The sequence below is a fragment of the Cetorhinus maximus genome, chromosome 15, assembly GCF_964194155.1.
Source record: "Cetorhinus maximus chromosome 15, sCetMax3.hap1.1, whole genome shotgun sequence".
NCBI lineage: Eukaryota > Metazoa > Chordata > Chondrichthyes > Lamniformes > Cetorhinidae > Cetorhinus > Cetorhinus maximus.
The window spans coordinates 36010768-36034544 of NC_135893.1; the positions used below are offsets into that span (position 1 = coordinate 36010768).

Below are 23777 nucleotides of genomic sequence, written 5' to 3' on the forward strand. Positions count from 1 at the left end.
AAGGAAACGAACATCTCTTTCTCCTGCTTCACCGAACTCCCCCTCTCATCAAACTCCATTTGCCTTAGGTACATTGCAGAGGCCTGTATTTATAGCCAACTGAACTGGGGCTAGAATAACCAGATTCAACCAGTTAGCTAATTAGGTACTCAACTCTCACAGCAGAGAGTGAGTTTACCTTGTCTAAGCTGCAATAAAAAATAATTTAACCTGTTTACACAGTACTTTCCAGTTACTGCTAATTACAAACTAGATTACATTTTAAGAGCAAAATTTAAGAACAAAATTATCACTTTTAATTCCACCACTCACCAAAATCCACATCTACATTCAGTTTCCTCAGCTGCACTCCTTTTGCCTTGGATGCACTGTATTTATAGCTAACTGAACTGGGGCTAGAGTAACCAGATTAAACCAGTTAGTTAATTAACTACTCAGTTCTCATTGCAGAGAGTGAGTTTACCTTGTCTAAGCTGCAAGAAAAAAAAGAACTTAGCCTGTTCGCACAATACTTTCCAGATTAGATTAGATTTTAAAAGCAAAATTTAAGATCAAAATTAACACTTTAAACTCCTCCTCTCACCAAACTCCAAGTCTGCACTGTTTCTTCAGCTGCACTCTGTTTGCTCCATAAGAGTTTAGTGCTGTTTGTGTACTGTCATTATCTAGAAACCTTCTAAATCACCCAGTCCTTTCACAAATTAAGTAATGTAATCCCCTACATTGAGTCATGGGATTCCGATTAATTATAACATGTAACTAACTTGTGTTGATCATGGAAATAGAAATCATCAGAGAGTCTTAGCGAGACATCTTGCTCTTGTATATTTCTCTCAGTGAGACTGATCTAAGCACCAATTCACTCCAGTCAGCTAACAGCTTTCATTCCCATAAATCTTCCTACTGTGGTAACCCAATTGTATACAATGAGAAACGTCTGCCTTAAAACCACTCTCCACCCCAGGACACTGAACCATACATTGACATAATGTGTGATCATGGAAGAGAAAGTGATTCTTGCTCTTCTACTCTTTTCCCAAGCAGCAAAATATTATATTTTATGACAAAAACAGCAGGGTGTTAGAAACACAGCAGTGAACCTTATCTGTTCACGCAGCTAGTTAAGACAATTGGAATTATACACAGCAAGCAGGTTCCAAGTTTGCTTCATGCTCTTTGCTGAGTTACCTGTTCTCAGCCAAGGTAGGGATATTGAGGGGGGTGCGGGGTGGGGCAGGTGTCAGGGTTGGGGCAGGTGTCAGGGTTGGGGCAGGGGTGGCCTCAATTGATTTCTATAACCTCTGGATTAGGAAGGGGAAAACTCAGTCCAGGATTCATCCCCTCTCTCATTTGTAGGCTTTTAATACCAAGCCATTGGGCAGCCATATTTCTTAACTTAAAAAAAAGGAGGATTTTGAACACAGAAATTAAAGCATGATTTTATCCTTTTGCAAAAAGTCTAATTGGACAAATGGATGATTTTTATCATCTGATTCACAATGACTTTCAATATTACCTACCCACCTCATTTGGCTGCGTGGTGACAAACAGATGGCAGAACAGCTCACACGGTGGTCTGTAGGGGTTACGTGTGACAAATGCAAACTGACAGTCCGCCGGTTGACACGTTGTGTATAAGATTCTCCTCAGGGCATGAGCCATCAACAGCGTCTAGTTGAAACCCATCAGAGGAATTAATTACATCTGCGCAACCAAGTTGTTTGTACAGTATTTCATGTAATATTTTTTAAAACCAGTACAAAAGCTTCAATTGAAAAAAAGACACCAAATATTTCCATTTTTGATACCAAATTTTTTCTTTAAGCCAAGATGGTGAAGCAGTTTGTGGTTCGACCAACATGACCAACATTCTGCAAGGTAACATCAGTCTCACCACTTCTTGCTACAAATACTCACCAAACTGGGTGATGGAAATGATGGGTAGGAGTAACCACAGAGCACTCAGTTAGGCTGTAGTTTTCCCTAACTCATTCTTTCCCATCTGTTGAACCCTCTACCACCCTTGACTTTTCTCCCTTCTTCAGCATGAAGGCACAAGCTTGTTGACCACCCAACCACTACCTGATTTAACACATCCACTTGTTTCAATGTTGATGGTGCCTTGTACTTTGAGCCTGATCTTCCACCTTGACTTCTCAATCTTAAAGTATGGTAAAGACGAGGATTAGATATAATGCTTTCTATCACACACGTACATTGCCTCCACAGCATGATTTGAAAGGGTACGTCTGTTGCAATTGACTAGCACCTATAATAAATAGCATCATTTTAAGTAAGATGAAATGTCGAATTACAACAAGTTGATTAAAATCATAACATGAACAGCAGACTTCTGTCCTTTTGGAATTGCACTGAAAATTCTTTTTGCTTCCAAAGCCCCATCCAAGAGAACCCAGGATGGCAACACTATTGTCTTTACAGTAGAATCTTAGAACCCATCATTTTGATTAATACCTTCACCTGGATTCTTTCTCTCTCTCACCGATTGACCTAACTGATCCATCCCCAGCCTCCTTCCGATCCCAAAGTACCCTCCCACCTCCCCGCACTCACAACGACCCTTGGTTCTGTGCTGGGCAAAGTTTCAAAGGTGTTGGAGAGACTCAGTTACCAAGTTGTTATTGTTGGCCAGTGAGTCTTGACAAGGAGTTGTTTGACAACTGGAAGGGTCATAACTGAGTCCAATCTTGCCCTTAGTTAACAAATGCACACGCGTGCTTTCAAAAGGATTTTGCTGGATAGTGATTGGGCTGGCTCAGTTTTCCCTCATCAACCCAGGAGTGCTAAGGCTAACTGTAGCATTCCTACTAACTGGAGCTGGAGAAACAATAATACTGCAGCCCATGAAAAAAGCAAAAATAAGTAAAAAATACTGAAAAGAAAACAAAAATGGCCACAAATAAAAGCAGGATGATTGGGAATGTGCTACCCAGATGCATCAGCTGCAGGCGCACAATCATGAACAATAGAATCCAAGGAAAACTGAACCTGTGACCAAACAAACTCAAAAAAGGTGACAGGCTCAAATTTTACTCAAGGTGCAACCACTGGGATCAAGGGATACAAAAAGCGCTCATGATTATGCCATGGTTTTAACTTCCTGAGCCTCACTAAAATGTTGCAGTAAGGACGCCTGCCAGTGGGAATCACTATCTGGCCAGTGCACAGGAGCAGGACTTCAGGCAGCCACTGTGGACCCAAGGGAAAGTCAATGGCATAAGATAATGGGTGGCTGGGTTAAAGCCCAGGGCAGGGGTGACTCAAAGGAGGAGGGAGGGACACCATTTGTGGGGGTGACTGTGAGGCATGAGTGCAAAAGGGCAACTGGTAGAGGGTGCGGGGAGCTGCAAGGTGTGTTGCCCTGAGGACCTCGTGCAAGAGAATGCTGAGCAAATCTGAGTGTCTGGCATGGCACCTGAAAGTGTTGTGACACTCACCTATCATGCCCTTCTAGGACCTATACCCTCTCGGTACACTGTCTCCAAGTTTGAGTAATCACACTCCTGCTGCTGACTTTTTTAGTCACTTCTATCCATGCCTGGTTGGTTGGAAAGATTGTCCTCCTCCTCCCATCCTTGGGAGAACTCACCTCACTGCAGTTCCTTAGATCCTGCAGCAGGACCTCCCTGACTGAGAGGCTCAGGGCAGGGGGCGGGGAGGAGGCAGCTTTCTCAGTTATTCCTATTCTTGTGATCGCTACAGGCTGAAAAATCTAAGGCTGGTGAGCTTGGTCTCTTCAGTAAGAAACCCTTCCTTTTACAGAATGGACATGTGATTCCCCCCCCCCACCCCACCCCCGCACCACCCCCCCCCCCCCCCCCCCCCCAACCCCGCCTCCGTAATTGATCAGAGAGCCCGGAGGCAGGATGACAATTGATTTGTTCTGATAAAGAGCAGAAAGTTGAGTTCCATACTCAAAAATGAACCTGCCATTGTGACAGGGACTAAGGAGGTAAGATTCTGTCTGGGGCTTCCTAGTAGGGCCCGGAAGAGCATGCCTTCTCATTCTAGCCCATCTTTAAATAATTCAAATTCAAATTCATCTGGCTGGCCTTGATCTTGCCTGCATCAAGTTTTACTGGGCCAGGGACTGTGTGTGACTTGCACAATCCTGAGCAAAAATTGCGTTGAGGTCCAAGTGTCATTTGACTGATTTTTGTGTACTCATGGAGTCTAAGATTGCCTGAGGCTACCTCCTCCAACACCTCCTGAAACCCAGGAGTCAAAACGGTGGTGGGTGGAAGCAGAGTGCAAACATGGAGGTGAAGATGCTGCCCCAATTTTATCCTCTTGTCCACCCCATTCTTGTTGGACAAGGCAAGGGAATTAAATAGAGACAAAAGTCTCAAGAATAAAAATACAGTTCAAGCAAATCATAAACAAAATACAAGTAAAACTACTTCATTGACAATACTATATCCCAACCATATCCCAGGCTTCTCAGAGACGATTAGGCTTTAGCTGAAGACATAAATAAAGACATAGGGCCCAATTTTAACTCTGAGTGAATGGGTCTTGAGTGAGTTAAAATCAGGCCCTAAGTCAATTGTTTTAGGTAAGTTTGGCAATGTATTTTTGAAATATGTGATTTAAGTTTTCTTTAAATTGCAAATGCTACTTTTAGCTACCGAAAAACAAAAATGGCTGACAAAAGTGTCTTTCAAGGAATTTTTTGAAGCAATTCTTTCAGCTCCTCATCTCCTTTCATACTTGGATGATTTTGCTGACTGGTCAAGCTTGTGTTCTAGTTTTTCTTAATTTTGAGCCCTGGATGTTTGAGATTGAGGAAGGAAAATTGTAGACAAAAGACTTGAAAAAACTCAGAGCATTTTGACTGGTAATCTTCCTGCTTTTTTATTGGTAGATTTTCATAATTTTGATTTGTTTTTATATATTAGCACCACCAGTAAGTTATATGCCAAAATGTCTTGTTTCGGATCCAATACCCTCAGTATCATAAGATTTTGAAGAAATAGGTTTTAAAAATCAGGACTGTAATATATGGTGTCATCAGATGATGCCCAGAAGCCTGTACAACTTCTCTCTTGCTTTGTGCTATTATCTAAACTCATTAATTAACTCACAGCTGTATTACTCTCAAACATCAATAGTTTTGTTTGTAACAAGTTGATTTTCTCCCAAGCAAAGGAGAATCTGGTGAGAGCTGTATCTATATATGTGATTGCATTTCCTTTAGCATTAATCAAATAAATGAGACTTTCAACTTTTGGAATCATGCCCATGTCTGTTATTTTGCTTCCCAGTTCCCTTTTGAAAATAATATTCTATTTCATGCAGCAATCCCATCCTAGGAAGTAAAGTGCCAAGCCATTCCTTCACAGTGGCCTGGAGTAGTCTGGGTTCTTGGAGAGTGACCCTAATAGAGGCTCTTTGCATTGCTCTCCCACTTTCACATTGGAAGTTTGCCTCCTGTCTCCGCATGCTGACTAAACCTACAAGGAGAGATTATTCCAGAGGCATTTCTTCCAAGGAAGAACTAGGCAGTACAGATGACTTAAACTGGGGAGTTTTTGATTGCATCACACCACAATATTATAAAGATTATTTTGCGATCTTGTCACTGTGCTTGAATTAAAACAGTTGGAAGTATACAGGAGAACTATAACAGGCTGAGAGCTATTTTTTCCCCTTTTACTCAATTCGTAACTTAGAACTGAAAACATCAGACACAAACTTGGCAATATAGGGATGACTGACAGCCACAGAGAGATAAAAATGCATCTTTTCTGCAGCAAATCGATCTGATACTAGAACCTAATTTATGACAGATGTCTGCAACAGTACAAGGGAGTTTTCCCAGTCAGATGTACACCAAGATTGAGCACAAGGCAGCAACAAATTCTGCAACTGGACAGTTCAGCAGAACTGAGGTTTAGACTTTCATCCAGTCAGAAAATGGAAATTTGCCAATGAGATGCAGGAGGGGGAAGGCAACTTGAGCAGCACAGATTTTATGGGTGCACAGAAAGAAATATCCTCTCATCTGGTGGAGCAATAAATCAATGGTTTCTTATAGCATTGGAATTTACTGAAAGACTGGGATTGTCCCTAGTTCCATTTCTATGACTAGCTATTTTCCACATTCACTTTGTTTACTGTGAGCCATCTACACATAAAGTGCATAATTAATATCATTTGAACACATACCACAAACTTTATTAGTAACAGCCATCATGCTGGGAAGGCAACTGTGCATGGTTAATCACACAACAGCAGAATGCTGCCGATGCTCCATGTGGCTATCACTCAAAAATAGAGAGACAGCATTGAGGAAGTTGTAATTTAATGCACCACACTCCAAGTCTACCAACAAGAATTAATGTACAACCCAGACTTCTGTACAAAAAGGAGAAAGAATAGAGGGTAAATGTCCTCCTAACAGCACAAAGCATTGCATGTTAGGAGTACATGTCAGAATATCGGAATTCCCAGAGGATAATGGAAAATTACCCCTCATTTCCATTTGCCACTTCTTTAGGTTCAGTGTACCAAAGAATTGAACAAATTCTAGGTTGACACTCCAGTGTAATACTCTACTTTCCACACAGAGCATATTGATCCATTAATGCATTACTTGTTTGTCTAGACTTCTCATTTAAAGCGTTTCACTAAGTGAGTGATACTCTATTCATTTATGACATCAACTGGAGAGAGGAGTTTCACTGCTGGATAAAACTGACCATTTCTCCAGTTTCAGCACTGTGCCAGTATTAAGTGTCACCAATCCAAGTAATACTGAGTCCAGATAATAAAACATCCTCTATGCTGCCACGACAAGGTTTCAGAACCTCAAAAAAGCAATATTAATTGCACCATTGTGAATTCTCCATTTCATACACCAGGAATTCTTGGGGCCACTCAGTGAGCTACTGCTAATTAATGTTGAAGTGGAGTAGTTTCTGCTGTGAACACTAGAAATGGAATAAGATTCCCAAAACTGATAAAATTTACCCATTCTGCACAGAAGACGTTTATCATGTCAAGCTGCTCAGGATTCAAACACAAACCCCAAAAGTGACAGGACATTGTTCTTACCCACTGTACCTTATTGTCTCTTCCCCTCCCCAGCTTCGTTTACACATCACCCCAAATTTACAGATACATGGAGGCCAAGATTTCCTCAGAGATGGCTTAGGTGCGGCAGGATAGGACTTTCTTCTACCCAAAGAATACCCTTCTGACTCCACATGTTGTACATGGTTAACCTCATTGATATATTTTTGGCAGGATTCCCATCAGCATCAGCAAACCTGACTGAGGAAAGGATTGAGGAATGGATGTGAAATCTTTGCTGCAGAATAGCTAGTTCCCCGTGAAGCAGGTGAATTAATTACACCCTCTTGGGTGGGAAGATTTAAATTTTAAATCTCTCCCCTTACCTGCCACAGCAGTGCAGGACAAAAAGCATTCCTAACAACCAGCAAGGTTTATTTTAAAAATTCTTTCAATGGGATATAGACATCACTGGCAAGGCCAGCATTTATTGTCCATCCCTAATTGCCCTAGAGAAGATGGTAGTGAGCACCACCATCTGGTACAGGTACACCTTAGGTGCTGTTAGGAAGGGAGTTCCACGATTTTGATCCAGTGACAGTGAAGGAATGCCAATCTAGTTCCAAGTCAGGATGGTGTGTGACTTGGAGGCAAACTTGCAGGTGGTGGTGTTCCCAGGCACCTGGTGCCCTTGTCTTTCTAGGTGGTAGAAGTTGTGGGTTTGGAAGGTGCTGTAGAAGGAGCCTTGGCGAGTTGCTGCAGTGCATCTTGTGGATGGTATACACTGCTGCCACTATGTGTCAGTGGTGGAGAGAGTGAATGTTTAAGTTGGTGGATGGGGTGTCATCAAACGGGCTGCTTTGTCCAGGATAGCGCTGAGCTTCTTGAGTGTTCTTAGAGCTGCACTCATTCAGGCAAGTGGAAAGTATTTCATCACACTCCTGACTTGTGCCTTGTAGATGGTGGACAGGCTTTTAGAAGACAGGAAGCGAGTTACTTGCCTCAGAATTTCCAGCCTCTCACCTGCTCTTGTTGTCACTGTATTTACATGGCTGGTTCAGTTCAGTTTCTTGTTAAAATGTTATGGTAATAACAATGGAAAATACATCATAAATTAAATACATGGGCCTATCTTTGGATGAATGATATAAATTTGCTCTGAAGAAGCTCTGAGGAAGAGTCATAAGGACTCGAAACGTTAACTCTGTCTTTTTCTCCACAGGTGCTGTCAGACCTGCTGAGTTTTTCCAGCATTTTTGGTTATTGTTTCAGATTTCCAGCATCTGCAGTATTTTGCCTTTATATAAATTTGAATCTTGTCTTACATATTCTGTCAGCCACAGCAGCGGTATTCATGCCTGTAAACAGTTTGAGCATCTTACGCTTAGGAACATGCCTGTAGTGCTCAATGTCTAACTGTACAATTGTGTAGTTCAGAAACGTGACAACAGTACCCCTTGTCCATTCACTTATTTTGCCTGTGCTTCTCCAATCTTTTTAGATTCAGACTGTGAGTGCACTTGAAAAGATCTACGAATTGTTAAGCCATTTATTTAGTTGGAAATGACCGTAAAGAACAACAGCTTTAATCAAACTCACTTATTCCAATTGTGAGTAGTGTTCATGTTATCATATAAAATAATGAATATCCTACACATCACACAGCAATTGGTCACCTTGCTTAATCAAAATAATTTATAATGTCAAAAGCAAAATACTGCAGATGCTGGAAATCTGAAACAAAGACAGAAAATGCTGGAAAAACTCAGCAGGTCTAACAGCATCTGTGGAGAGAAAAACAGAGTTAACGTTTCGAGTCCCGTATGACTCTTCTTCAGAGCTCTTCTTCTCTTCTTCTAATTTCTAATGACCCCACTGCATTCTAACTTTTTGAGTTTGGTAATTGTCTGCCCTTGCAGCTTGCTGCTTAAAAATGTAACACTTCTTGCAAATTCCTGTCTGTGCTTTTATCTCAGTTTTCAGAACCTGAAGGCAGTGGCCAATGTCAAACAATCCCTGCTAAGCACCCCAGACCAAGAGTCTTCCTTGGAGAAATGTAATATGAAGGGTTTAGTGATTACCAGGCCATGCTAAAAATTTGCTTATGATTTACAGCCTTTAGGAAAATAACTGCAAAACCTAGCTCATTATCATTTCAAATACTTTCCGTCGGTACCTTTTTTCAAATTCTTGCATGAATACACTGTAATTTAAAACATAACCCTTAAACCTAACAGTTATTTTTCAAAATTCTTTCAGTGGAATAAATAAAAGTAACCAAATATTGTCCTAAAACGTGATAATAGAGGTATTCGCTGAAGTAGAAATAGTGATGGGATGCAGGGAGACAGCACAATGACTTCCTACCTAATTTCTGCCCAACCCAACCGTATTATGCCAGGAAAACAGTGTAATTCCCGAAGAAACTGCCATTGACAGTTACTTCCACAGACACCTGTTATGTTAATTACACGTAATCACATTCCCGTTGTTAAGACTAGAAAAGCATCAACATATCATCACTTCAATTGTTACAGTCAACACGAGACATTAATCCAGGTTCAATGCTTATCTAGTTTGTACTACACCATTGCAGAAATTAACCTAGGTTTTCTAAACAATGCAACTTCAGCAGATATTCAGTTCAATTTGGCTAAGGCTGACTTGGTCCATTGAACCTGGAGCAATTAAATTTGATTATCAAAATCAATAACATTGGCATGGCTCCACAACCTAGGAAATCAGGTTTGTTCTTAAGTCAATGATCCAGATAGGTTAACAGTAACATATACGTGGCTTCAATTATGACTTCTTATCTAGATGATCAGATGCAAAAGCAACAAGTTGGGCAAAATTGTAAAATACTGCAGTTGCTGGAACAGTGCCATTATTAACAAAGTAAACACCCTAAGGCAATTCATAGGAAATGGACTTTGAGCAGTATTAAAAGAGTTAGTAGAGATGATTGAAAGCATAATTAAAAAGATAGGTTTTGAGGACACTTTTAAAGGCCGTGTGGGAAGTAGAATGGCAGTGGAATAAAAGGAAGAAATTGCAGAGAGTAAGGGCCAAGGTACTTGAAGACAAAGCAACTGATGGTGGAAGGACCAGCCAAAACTGAAAGACCGATGGGCTTGGAGTGAGACAGCAATGTGATTTGTAACTGAGAATGAGAAATCTGAATTAAACACATTGGGGGAATTCAGTCAATTGAGGGTGGTGAAGGTAGGGATGGTAAGCGTGAGTTCATGTGGGGCAGGTTAGGGTAGCGAAGTTTTGAATGAGTTGGAGCTTTGAGTGGAATTGAGGAGGCTGCACATTGGAAAAGATGAGTCTGGATGTAACAAAAAGAGGTTTCAGTGGGGTAGGAGGTAAGGCAAGGGTGAAAGCAGATGTTGTGTAGGTGAAAGTTTTGATGATGTATTTGAAGTTTGGCACAATGAATCAGGGTGAGGATGCAGTGAAAAGCCAATGAGAGAGACAGACTCAAGGCAAGTAGCAGAATCTTTGGCAGGAGCAGCATCATTCTTTCCAGTGTTCATTTGTTGAAAATTTGGATTCATTCACAACAATGTCAGTCAAACTGTCTGACAACATAAAGTTTTCAGTGGAGTCAAGGATGGTGGTGAGATATAGAGCTGGACGTTGTCAATTGTTGGAAATTGACCCAATGCCGACAGATAATATCGTTGAAAGGCAACAAGTAAACAAGGCAAACCAGAAGGCTAAAGTGGGAACCTTAGGATACTCTGGAGGTAACAAAGTTTGGCAGCAGAAAACCAAGAAACTATTTCTGCTGCTGTGGTAGGTATTTTTGGACAGGTAGAAGTGGACTCAAGCAAGGACAGTCCAGTGGAGTTCAAACAGTGGATGAGGTTGGAGTGGTTGATCATGTCAAATGTGAGACACAGAGGACACCATGTAATAATGGTGTACAGATGAAATAACAAAGTGTGTTATTGGTAATTTCAACCGGGTTGGTCTAGGTTCTATAAGCGGGGCAAGAACCTGACTGAAAGGAATTATGGGTGAGGTGAGTACCTCATTGGGTGGCGCCAATGAGTTCAAAAATTTGAGAGAAGAAATAGAGGTTGAATATATTCCTCCAACTGGAGAACATAAAGATGAGGGACGGGCCTTTTGCGGAGAGGAATGATAACAGCAGTTTTGAAGGGTGTGGGGAATGGCTCCTGTGCAAAAGGAAACATTAGCAATATTAGCAAACATTTGGGCCAGGAAAGTTGGATGAGTGATCACTAGTTCAATGGAGAAGAAATCAGGAGAGCCAGAGTTTGGTTTCAGAGGAGATGAATCTTGTGACTTCTAGAGAAAGAAGGTGGAAATGAGGGACAAACAACAAAGTCATAATAAATCAGAGTTGGAGTGAGGATGATGTGGGGAGGGGAGAGGAGGTAGTGGGGGCTTAATTCCAATAGCTCCAACATTTGAGAAGAGAAGATCCTTAAACTACTTGTACTTGATCCAGGGAATAGGAGGTTTACTCGGAGCTATATGCTATGTAGCCATAAGTAATTCCTGGAACCATAAGTACAGCACTCTCATAGAAGGGCATAACTAACGAGGCAGTGCCAATGATTGGTAGCACATGCCCTGTGGCTTGAATGTGCTGAAACTTTTAGCTCTAATCTCTGATACATGTCAACATTCATCATTGCCAGACAGTTTCCATTGTCTGCAGCTGACCATTTTGACCTTACTTCTTGAGAAAGCTTTCTGTTTATAAGATGATTACCTGTATAACCATACCCCAACATGAGTTACTGCCTTCAGGAAAGAAGGCAAGAAAATTGAGGGTAGGGTGGAGAAATGGACCAAGGAAGAGGAAAGAAGATAAATATTCAACGTTATTAAGAGTGTTATAAACAGAGTAAGGTACCAAATACTGTTCACAAAATGTAGTAATTCATTACATTTGACTCCAAGTAGCCATTATAACTTCAAGCTTTCAAGTCATGAATAAAGTGAATGAATTGTGTTGTCTATTATAAATAATTCTATTCACTATACCTCTTTATTTTCATTATACATCTTTATTCCTTGTGATGAGAATTTCAGTATTACTGCCATTTTTCGAGGAAAATTCTGCAAGAAAATAAAAGCATGTCAGGTGAGCTGCGATGCAACACAAGTGCCTTTTAACAATTGAAACAGGTTGAAATTCTACTGGAAAATAGATTGATTATTCTTTGAAATCTGAAGGGGAATTTCAACAGCAAACATTTTGAGATGCGTTATCTAGAGTAATAAGTTGTCAGTATTATTCCTGTAGGATCATGGGATCACTATTTTGCACAAAAGGATGCCACCTGGAATCATTTTACTGAGAAACTTGGCTGCAATGAAATCAGCAGATATTTAAAACAGAAGAGGCAAAGTGTGCATATTTTTCAGCAGCATAACCGTGGTTTCCGCTGCAATGATTAAACCCACAGGCCACATATAAAAATCCAGATTCATAGAAACTATTACTTTACAGAATCACAGAATTGTTATGGTGCAGAAGGAGGCCATTCATGTCTGCACCGGCTCTCTGAGCATTTTAACTTAGTGCCAATCTCCTGCCTTTTCCCCATAACCCTGCACATTGTTTCTATTTAAATAATCATCCAATGCCCTCTTGAATTCCTCAATTGAACCTGCCTCCACCACACTTCCAGGCAGTGCATTGCTGTGTGAAAAAGTTTTTTTCACCTCGCATTTGCTTCTTTTGCAAAACACTTTAAAACTATGCCCCCTGGTTCTCGATCCGTTTACAAGCAGGAACAGTTTCTCCCTATCTGTCCCAAGCATTCATGTTTTTGAAAATTTCTATCAAGTCTCCTCTTAGCCGTCTCCTCTCCAAGGAAAATGGTCCCAACTTCTCCAATCTTTCCTCATAACTGAAATGTCTCATCCCTGGAACCATTCTCATAAACATCTTCTGCATTCTCTCCAATGTGTGAGTGAACCCTTCCTACAGTGTGGCACCCAGAACTGTACACAATACTCCAGCTGAGGTCTAACCAGTGTCTTATATAAGTTCATCAAAACCTCCCTGCTCTTGTACTCTATGCCCCGATTAATGAAGCCTAGAATACTGTATGCTTTAGAAACAACTCTCTCTATCTGCCACCTTTAATGACTCATGACAAATACACCCAGGTCTATGTTATTAAAAATATGTTAGTTACTTTTAGTTTCTTTTTGCTACTTCTTAAGCTGGCCTTAAAAAAATTAAAGTGAGCTTTTTTGATTCAATTCTACTTTATGATGGCACTGTGGTCTGTGGATAGAGAAAACCTGTTTGGCCCACACTCATTCCATTTTGTAGATTAGAAAGATGTTGTAACTTAAACACATGATGTGATTAACGTGATGATAATTCAAAGTTTTCAGCATTTGGAATTGGTCTCCAAGTATTCTTAAATTAAAAGTTACATTGATTATTAATATTGGATACCAAGTTCTAAGCATTTACTTAATATCCATCTAGAGTTTTTAAGTTAAGGTATTTTTGTGGTGTAATGATGAAACAAAGTAACCATTTTATTCCTCCCAACCCAAAAAAGCTGATCAAATAAAAAAAAATCAAAGTGCAATTTAGAAAACACAAATCTAAATTACTATTTTGAAGGTATTAAGCTTAGTTTCAGTTTTGCTTCCGCTTTCCAAATCTCATTCTGCTTTGAAACTCATGCTGTTTTGTGGTTTCTTTAGATCTTCATTTAACTATTTCTGCCAGCTCAATATGTTGTCAAATTTGGTTTTCAACAGCAAGTTTCTCAACTGAATACACATTAATGTCGGTCGTTTTCCATTTTCCCTTCATTTCAGGTTTCCTAGTTTTCCCTTCAGGTGTGTTCGTGACACTGCCAAACATGTTAAGTATCAACCTGTAAATCCTTCCAACATACACCAATGGCAACTGGTGAGAGCGAGAGAGATTCCTGGTCAGCCATGCAATGGAAAGAAAATTGGCACAGCTACCATCACTATTCATAGCTCCAGGCTACAACATGTATATAAAAGCGCATGTTGTCACTGCAACTAGGACTCCTTGATGGGGTGGTGGTGGGCGGGTGGTGCCAGTTAGCTCAGTTGGCTGGATGGCCAGTGTGGATCAGATTCGGCCTACAGCATGGAGTTCGACCCCTCTTCTGACTGGGGTGGTTTTGGGACCTGCCTCCTCGCTTTACCTGTGATGGAGGTCACAGTGCTGTGGGTTGGACCTGCCTTCAGGCAGAGAACTGAACAAGAAGAAGCACCTCTCCCTTGATAGCAGCGGAATAAGTTCAGCTGCATTTTAACCCTTAGCTTCCAACATATCACTACTGAAGCCCATTAACCCATTCATCCAAGATCATGGGGAGGCAGTGGCATAGTGGTATTGGCACTGGACTGGCAATCCAGAGACCCAGGGTACTGCTCTGGGATCTGGCTTCAAATGGTGGAATTTGAATTCAATAAAAAACCTGGAATTAAAAGTCTAACGATGACCATGAAACCATTGCTGATTGCTGTAAAAACCTATCTGGTTCACCAATGTCTTTTAGGGAAGGATATCTGCCATCTATCCTTATCTGGTCTGGCCTACATGTGACTCCAGACCCACAGCAATGTGGTTGACTCTTAAAATTAGGGATGGGCAACTAGCCAGTTGAACAAAAAAAAAATCCATCCATAAAGGATCTCCCATTTCTTATGCCCCTCTCCTCAAGATTCTGGTGTTAATTAAATGACTTTGAAGGTTTTACCCTTCACCATTGTAACCAGAATCCTATATGTCTATGACTCTTTACATAGAGAAGATCCTGGCATCAGTCTTAACTTATCCCTTTCCTAGTTTGAACTTTATCCTACTGCCATGGTTTTATTTATTAGGAATTGTCCACCTGTTAATGGGTCAGCAAATGAGTATTAGGACAGTCCCACTCCTGAGAAGAAATGGATCTTAGCTGCAACATACAATATTTACCTTCAGAATATGAAGCTGCTGATGGATCCGCCATGTCTTCTCATCAAGATCTTGATCCTCCACTGTAAAGGAACCTACATACTGCAAGAATAATTCCACAGATAAACCACAGCTTTCACAATGTAGCCTTGAAATACTACTCAGCATTTGTTACCAAAACCCTAAGTGGATCCAGTGATTAGTGACTAATTTTTAGATTATGTGTAGTTTTACCACACACCATGAATAATTCCTCAGATACATCCCAGGCCTCTGCTGGTTTTGCAGTATAATCAGTTGCTCAATCGAAGTATTGAGGAATGACATGGCTCATTCACCCTCCTAAGGATAAACAGTTAAACCTCCATTCTGACCTCTTCTCAGCAATCCAATTGAGATTAGGAGCTCACCACCTAGGAATCACAGATGCAATTCCACATCCTATTAATCAAGTGCACTGATACTCCAAATTTCTTTCTCATTGTTTTGCTCTTAGGATAAAGCTCACATATCCCCAGGTGCCCCTTCATAAAAGTGATATTACAGTTGGAACATCTCAACCCATTTAAATGCAACTCAGCCAAGCATATGGGGTATTTTCTTGTTTCAATAAAGTATAGCACTACTGAGCAATGGATTATATTCATGTGAGTCATTAAATAGAGGCTACCTGAGTCATTGTTCTTCATATAAAATTTCAAAATTAAGAAAAAACTGTTGGCTGGAAAACATAAATGTAAAACCTGTGTCATTGACATAAACAGTCTGTGAGTTACAGGACTTCAAAATAAAAAAATACATGATTCTACATACCTTCTTTATAAAGTAGCCAAATTATGTTTCCACACTGCCAACACCCCCCCACCACCACTAAAAAGTCTGCAGAGATGGCTCCCATAAATACAGGAGAATTATTATTCAGTTTCATTGGGTCAAATTTCATTCATCTGATTGTCCATTTCAATATTCAGATCGTAAAAGTAAAAGACAGGTCATGTTTTTTCCTCAAATGGGGATTAACAGTGAGCCTCTCAGCAGTCATTTCTGTCCCTTGAAATACTGGTAGACTAGGGTAGAAAGTCATATATAGTGCCATAAACTGGTCAGCACCTAATAACTAATTTCCTTTCTTCCCAACCTCTATACTTTGCTGATATGACCATCTTTGTGGAAGAGCCCAGTGATTATTAGCAAGTTATTTGATCATAGAGGCCATTACAACCAAGCTGAGCCTTGTTTTCACCAGATGTCCATACTCTGTAACTGAAGAAACAGTGCTACAATAATCATAGAGTCAAAAAATGGTTACAGCACAGGAGGCCATTCTGCCCATTGTGTCAATGCTGGCTCTCTACAAGAGCAATTCGCCTAGTGCCACTCCCCCACCTTTTTCCCATAGCCTTGCAAATTTTTCCTTTTCAGATAATAATCCATTTCCCTTTTGAAAGCCATGACTGAATCTGCCTCCATCCCACCCCCATGTAATTCTTTCCAGATCCTAACCACACACACTGCAAAAAAGGTTTTTCTCATGTCACCATTGCTTCTTTTGCCAATTACTTTAAATCTGTGATCTCTGGTTCTTGATCCTTCCAACAATGGCAACAGTTTCTCTCTATATACTCTGTTCAGTCCTCTCAGGATTTTGAATACCTCTATTAAATCCCCTCTCAACCTTCTCTTCTCCAAGGAGAACAATCCCAGCTGCTCCAAATTATCTACATAATTGAAGTTCCTCATTCCTAGAACCATTGTAATGGACCTTTTCTGTATTCTCTCTAATGCCTTCATATCCTTCCTAAAGTGTGATGCCCAGAAATGGACACAATACTCCTGTGGAGGCCGAACCAATGTTTCATACACGTTTAGCAAAACTTCTATGCCACTTCTTCAAGCCCAGGATCCCATACATTTACTAATCATTCTCTCAACCTGTGCTGCCACCTTCAATGATTTGTGTATATATACCCCCAAGACCCTCTGCTCCTGCACCCTCTTTAGAATTGTTGCTCTTTATTTTACATTGTCTCTCAACATTCTTCCTACCAATAAATCACTCCACACTTCTCTTCATTAAATTTCACCTGCCACTTGTCTGCCCATTCCATCAACCTGCCAATGTCCTTTCGAAGTTTAACACTATCCTCTTCACAGTTCACCATACTTCCAAGTTCCATGTCACCCACAAATTTTGAAATTGTGCCCTGTACACCAAAGTGTTTGTCATTTATATCAGAAAGAGCTGGGGCCCTAACACAGACCTCCAGGGAACTCCACTATAAATCTTCTTCCAGTCCAAAAAACAACCATTCACCAGGACTCTCTAATTAGGAAGAGAAAACCTGACTGATTTTTGCCCTTTGAGGCCCATGGGGGACAGAGATCAATTGTACCAATCCTAATGGTGTTCTGGATGAGATCAGCACAGATCATGAATTGAACCTAAGCAACATGTCTGGAAAGGAAGGTTAGTGCTGTAACACAGGGGGTTCAAAATCATGTTGGGGCTAGATAGAGTAGATAGGGAGAAACTGTTCCCGCTCATAAAGGGATTGGGATTAAGAGGATTTAATAACAAATTTTAAGTGATTTGCAAAAGAAGAAAATGTGATGTGAGAAAAAACTTTTTTTACACAGTGAGTGGTTCGAGTTTGGAATGCACTACCTGGAAGTGTGGTGGAGGCATTCAAGAGGGCATTAGATGATTATTTGAATTCAAACAATGGGCAAGGGTACAGGGAAAAGGCAAGAGAATGTGCTCATTTGGAGAGCCAGTGCAGACACTATTAGCCAAATAACCTCTTTCTGCACTGTAACAATTCTGTGATTCTGTGGTCAAGTGGGAGGATGATAGAGTTATGATTGAGGAGGCTCTAAGGAGAGCCAAGAAAGATGTATGAAAGTGGACACATTGGAGAAGCTGGGGTTGTTCTCCTTGGAGAAGAGAAGGTTGAGAAGGGGACAGAGTAAATAGGGAGAAACTCTTTATATTGGCGGAAGGGTCAAGAACCAGAGGATACTGATTAAAGGTGAATGGGAGAAGAACCAAATTAGGAATGAAATGAAAATGAAAATGAGGAAAATCTTTTTTATGCAGTGAGTAGTTAAGATCTGGAATGCACTGCTTGAGTGTGTGATAGAGCCAGATTCAAAATTGGCTTTTAAAAGGGAATTGGATAAGCACCTGAAGAGAAAGGAATTGCAGGACTACATGGAAAAGGTGAGGGAGTGGCACTAGCTAAGTTGCTCTTGCAGAGTCAGCACAGACAGGACGGGTCAAATCGCCTCCTCTGTGTTGAGTCATTCTATGATTTTTAAGTAGGAAGTCTTGCTAATTGCCTGTGTGTAGGGCTCACCTTTGTTTGGAGCAAGAACTGGAGAAAGTTAAGGGAGGTAACGGAAGATAACGGAGGTAGTTTTTGAAGAGCTGTTTGAAGGTAGGGAAGAATGTAATAGACCATGGACGGGGAAGAAAAATGAACCTTTTAACATACATCTTAATTTATCTGAGACCAATGCAGCCAAACTGAATTAGTTACAAGGACACGCTTGAGAAACTGGATGATCTGATAGAGATGTTCAAAATGAGGAAGGTTTTGAGAAGTTAATTAGGAAGATTATTTCCACTGGTCGTGAATTGGTAATTGGAAGACATAAATATAAGATCAATAACAGGATAAAGGGAGAGGTTATTATTTTAGGCAATACACTTTTCCCGTCAGAAATGGTGGGAGCAGACTCCATAATAGCTTTTAATAAGGGAGTGGATAAATATTGAATAATTAAAATGTAAAAGACTATGGGGAAAAACAGGGGATAGAGGCTATTTTGGGGCAGCAGATTTGGATGCAATGGAACGAATGGCCTCCTTCCGTGCTGCAAAACGCTGATTTTATTTATTTCTAATGCAGTCAAAATATCACCAACGTCCGATTCTAATCCATTTCATGTCATGGGGAGGGGAACTGATGAAACTGAATAAGAATTCTATCTTTATAGTGGAGGAAAAAGTAACATTGTAATCCGTCCCCGTGGTATCGAAACCAAACTGGGCACTCAACTCTGGAAATGTGATTAGTCTCGAAGAGCCTCCCGAACAGTTTCCAGTAGCAAATCTCTATTTTTCTTGGTAGCTTGATAGTTTTCCATTACGGACACGTCATTCTTTTGGATGCTCAGCACTGTTCATGCTTATCCTTTCAGTCGCAGGATGTGAGTAACGTGCGATGGGGAGAGTTTGTTGTAAGACATGAAACATTCATGACATGTCGCGACTTAAAGGAACGATGGCGGGGGGTGTGAAAACATAATGCGCCAGAACACGGGCAACACAGACAAATCCACAAACCCCACCCCACATCCAAAAGGGAATCTCACCTCCCTGCTTTGGCTCATGCATGGATTTTTTCGACAGTTGTTCAGCAGGAGGTCTAGTTATTTTTTTAAAAAAAAATACATTTATCAAGTTCGTAGCGAAAATAGCCGCTGCTTGCATGCTAAAATACAGATATGGGAAATGTGAAACATCCCTACCCATATTTCTTATTGCATTCCGCACTGGGTAGCCTGATGCACCGCAACCATATATAACACGAGGCGGATGAAGTGCACAGTTCAGCTCAGATAAGCTCTGGTTTGAATGGCTAGTACATACCTCTACGAACTTGGTCCTGCTTCTGGATTTCTTGTCCGGAGAGCGGCTTTTGGCCATCACGGCAGAGAGTGAGCCGAAGGGACGGGGGAGGGGGGGTGGGGGGAGGTGGATTGATGTTGCGGAAAACTCCGAGGGTTTAAACTTGGGAGTAAGTTTGGAAGCGGGGGTGTGAGGGTGAGGATGAGCGTCGGGCTCCAGAGGGTTTCGAGGTCTGAAGCTGCCGTGGGGGGTGGGGGGCAGCTGGATGCCAGCACCGAGTGGATTTCCACGGGCAAAGCTCCACCTGGTCCTTCTCTGCCTATAGTGCCTGTGTTGACATCAATGCTCACAGAGGCGTGCGTACTGTGCCGGAAATGGTTCTCTTTTATGCCAATGTTATTTCCACAGCTCTCAATGTGCAGAACCAGGCGGGGGGGCGGGTGGAAGTATTAAGGAGGCGTCTCCCTTCACCGTTACAGGATCCTGGCTTTAAACCCTGACATTGTGCATGAAGTTTCGTTTTCTGTTCTAGGAAATTTGATCATTCCGTTGCCGAGAATTATTACTCCAGGCATTTTAAAAAAAACCAAAAGTATCAATTCGCCCACCCTGTGAAATGTCTGTCAGCAACAAGCTAACATTACTAGAATTCTCTTAAGGGCTTAAAGAAATTGGCTCTGTTCTATTCAAATGAATGACCTGAGTACTTAGATTCCTATTTCAGCAATTTTATGATCTTTACTTTTTAAATAATTAATAGCTGCTAGTTTGCATTCACAATGTACCGTGCTGCTTTCTTACTCTAACTCGCCTTTGCGAAAGATCTTGTCTTTGTTAAGCAATAGAATGGTTGTTCTTGCTCAGAATTGTCCTCTCGTGCCTCTTAAATTTATGTGCCTCCAATGCACTCTCCCTCCAATCCAGTCACCTCACACTTCCTTCTCACTTATTCTATGCAAACGCCTCAAAACTTTTTTTTACCTCACTCTGAATTGCTTTCCTCACAGATTACATTCTTGAAAACTCAGACTTTACATCACATAAACACTCCGTCTGTATTTACTTCAACTCTCCTGCTTCCTTCAACGTTCTGTGTCGTGAACCTTGATTTCTCTGCAAGTCACATATCTACTGGTACAGTAAATATGGTGTGGATGACCTATTTGGAGACCTACAAATGAACAGGAGTAGGCCATCCAACCCCTCCAGTCTGTTCTACCATTCAACTAAATCACGGGTGATCTGTATTTCAAATCCATTTACCTGAATATAAATTGGTGACCCTGGGAAACTCCAGGTTGGATCAGAGCAACAGAGATTTTCCTAACGAACCAAACAATTGTAAGTAAAAATGAGATTCTCAGCATGGGTCCTCACACCTTACAGCCAATGCCCCAGACTCCTCCGTCACCATCCCTGGACATATCTTGGTGGTGGCAGTGATTTACTGTCAGGTGGGAGTGGAAGCCTCAATATTGATTCCAGGCCTTTTGACGTCTTATGGTGCCAAGTTAAACATAGACAAGGAAACCTCCTGCTGATTACCTTACCACCTACTGCCCTCCCTCAGTTAATGAATTAGTGCTCTTCCATCGAACACCATCTGGAAGAAGCACTGAGAGTAGCAAGGGCACAGAATATACTCTGGGTGGAGCTCTTCAATGCCCATCATCAAGAGTGTCTTGTAGCACACTACTGACTGAGCTGGCTGAGTCCTGAAGGACATATCTGCCAGACTGAGCCTGTGGCTGGTAGTGATAGAACTAACAAGAGGGAAAAACCTACTTGAACTTGTCCTTGCCAATCTACCTGTTGCAAACACATCTGTCCATGACAGTATTGTTAGAAGTGACTACTGTGCAGGTCTTGTGGAGACAAAGTCCCATCTTCACACTAAGGATACCCTCCATTATGTTGTGTGGCAAACTATTGTATGAAATGGATTAGATTCAGAACTGATCCAGCAGCTCAAAACTAGACCTTATGAGGCACTGTGGTCCATCAGCAACAGCATATCCCTCACTCTATTCTTATCAAGCTAATGGATCAACCCTTATTAAATGAGAAGTGCAGGAGAACATGCCCAGAGCAGCACCAGACATTCATAAAGATTAGGTGCCAACCTGACAAAGCTACAACACAGGACTCCATGCATGCTGAGCAGCGGAAACAGCTTCAATAGAGCAAAGTGACACCACAACCAATGGTCAAAGCTCTGCAGTCCTGCCACATCCAATTGTGAATGAGAGTGGACAATTAAACAACTGACCAGAGGAGGAGGCTTCAAAAACTTCCCAATCCTCACTGAGGATTGTTCTTGTAAACCCCATTGAGCGTAGGCTCAACCTTTCCTCATTAGACAGCTTCTCTCATCCAAGCAATCAATCTTGGAATATGATCTGCCTCCTATGCAAGTATATCCCTTACTAGATAAGGAGAGAAAAATTGTATGCAGTACTCCAGGTGTGGTCTCACCAATGCCCCAAACACTTCCCTTTTATATTCCATCCTCCTTGCAATTAAGGCCATCATTCCATTTGTCTTCCTAATTACTTGCTGTACCTGCATGCTAACTTTTTGTGATTCATGTACGAGGACATCCCGATTCCTCTGTACTACAGCATTCTGCGGTCTCTCTCTATTTAAATAATATTCTGCTTTTCTATTCTTCGCACCAAGTGGACAACCTCACATTTTCCCAGATTACACTCCATCTACCTAGTTTTTGTCCACTCAATTAACATATCTGTATCCCTTTGCAGACTCTTTCTGTCCTTCTCACAACTTGCTTTCCTTTTATGTTTGTATCATCAGCAAATTTGGCTACAACAAACTCAGTCCCTTCTTCCAAGGCATTAGTATAGATTGTATTGATCCCTGTGGCACCCCACCAGTTATAGTTTGCCAACCTGAAAATGACCCATTTAGCTGACTCCTGTTAGCTTCCCATTAGTTAACCTGCTAACTATCCATGCTAATATATCACCCCTGAACACCATGAGGTCTTATCTTGTGTGGCACCTTTTATGTGACATCTTATTGAATGCCTTTTGGAAATCCAAATACATTGCATCTACGGGTTCCCATTTATCCACCCTACTTCTTACAATCTCAAAGAACTCTAATACATTTGTCAAACCAATTTCCCTTTCATGAAACCCTGTTGACTCTGCTTGATTGCATTATGATTTTCTAAATCTCCTGCTGCTACTTATGGATTCCAGCATTTTCCCAATGGCAGATGTTAGGCTAATTGACCTATACTTTCCTGCTTTCTGGCTCCCTCTTTTAAATAGAGATGTTACATTTGCAGTTTTCTCATCCGCTAGACCTTTCCAGAATCCATGGAATTTTGGAAGATTACAACCATTGCATCCACTATCTCTGCAGCCACTCCTTTTAAGACTCCAGGGTGCAGGCCATCATGTCCAAGGGACTTGTCAGGCCTCACTCCCATTGGTTTATCTTGTACAGGCTTGTCCAACCTTTTCTTGTAGAGGCCACATTTCCATTTTTTTTCTCACTCAAGGGGCCGAGGAGCAAATTTCAGTAAGATAAGGTTTGTCACAACGTTAATTATGATTTTCAAAAGAAAAATGAGCTGTGAACAAACAATACAACTTGCTGAGTAAAAATAAAGCAATGTCACAGCAATAAATTGATAGTTAAACAAAGAGTAATGAATAAAGATGACCATTAGAGTGTGAGAGGGTGACAGTGTGCATATCCAGCTCACTTCCAGTCTCAGGGTGCTCACTCACTCACCCCCACCCACTGTGAGAGTGGGAAAGAGTATGTGTTGGTGTGTGGCACTGAGGGTGAATGAGAACCCTGAGATTGGGAGTGAGCCAGACACACACACACATGCTCACACGTGCTCGCTCTCTCTCACTCACATACATTCCTCACACACACACACTCACTCTCTCTCTCACACACTCACTCACTTTCTCGCACACTCACTCTCTCACACACTCACTCACTCTCTCTCACACTCACTCTCTCTCACACTCACTCACTCTCTCTCACACACTCACTCTCACACTCACTCTCTCTCACACTCTCACTCTCTCTCACACACTCACTCTCTCACACACTCACACTCTCTCTCTCACAAACTCACTCACTCTCACACACTCACTCTCTCTCTCACAG

At 41.3% G+C, this 23777-nt stretch overlaps 1 protein-coding gene across 6 annotated transcripts in view; it reads right to left on the reverse strand.

The window, feature by feature from the left end:
* Nucleotides 1–19972, reverse strand: part of sh2d5 (SH2 domain containing 5) — a 95243-nt gene extending 75271 nt beyond the window's left edge. For 3 of the 6 annotated variants that reach the window (XR_013578911.1, XM_078558230.1, XM_078558228.1), the window contains exons 1-4: nt 19644–19972; nt 15011–15091; nt 12064–12138; nt 1525–1671 (exon numbers count right to left, since the gene is read on the reverse strand). Coding sequence is in view for 5 of the 6 variants with exons in the window: in XM_078558230.1 (XP_078414356.1) it covers nt 1525–1671; nt 12064–12138; nt 15011–15091; nt 19644–19700 (360 nt within the window). In the remaining variant the exon portion in view is untranslated. Of the gene's footprint in view, nt 1–1524; nt 1672–1917; nt 2004–12063; nt 12139–15010; nt 15092–19050; nt 19186–19366; nt 19420–19643 lie in introns of those variants that run through there. The other 3 variants (XM_078558231.1, XM_078558229.1, XM_078558232.1) reach the window with 3 other exon arrangements.
* Nucleotides 19973–23777: the final 3805 nt, after the last annotated feature.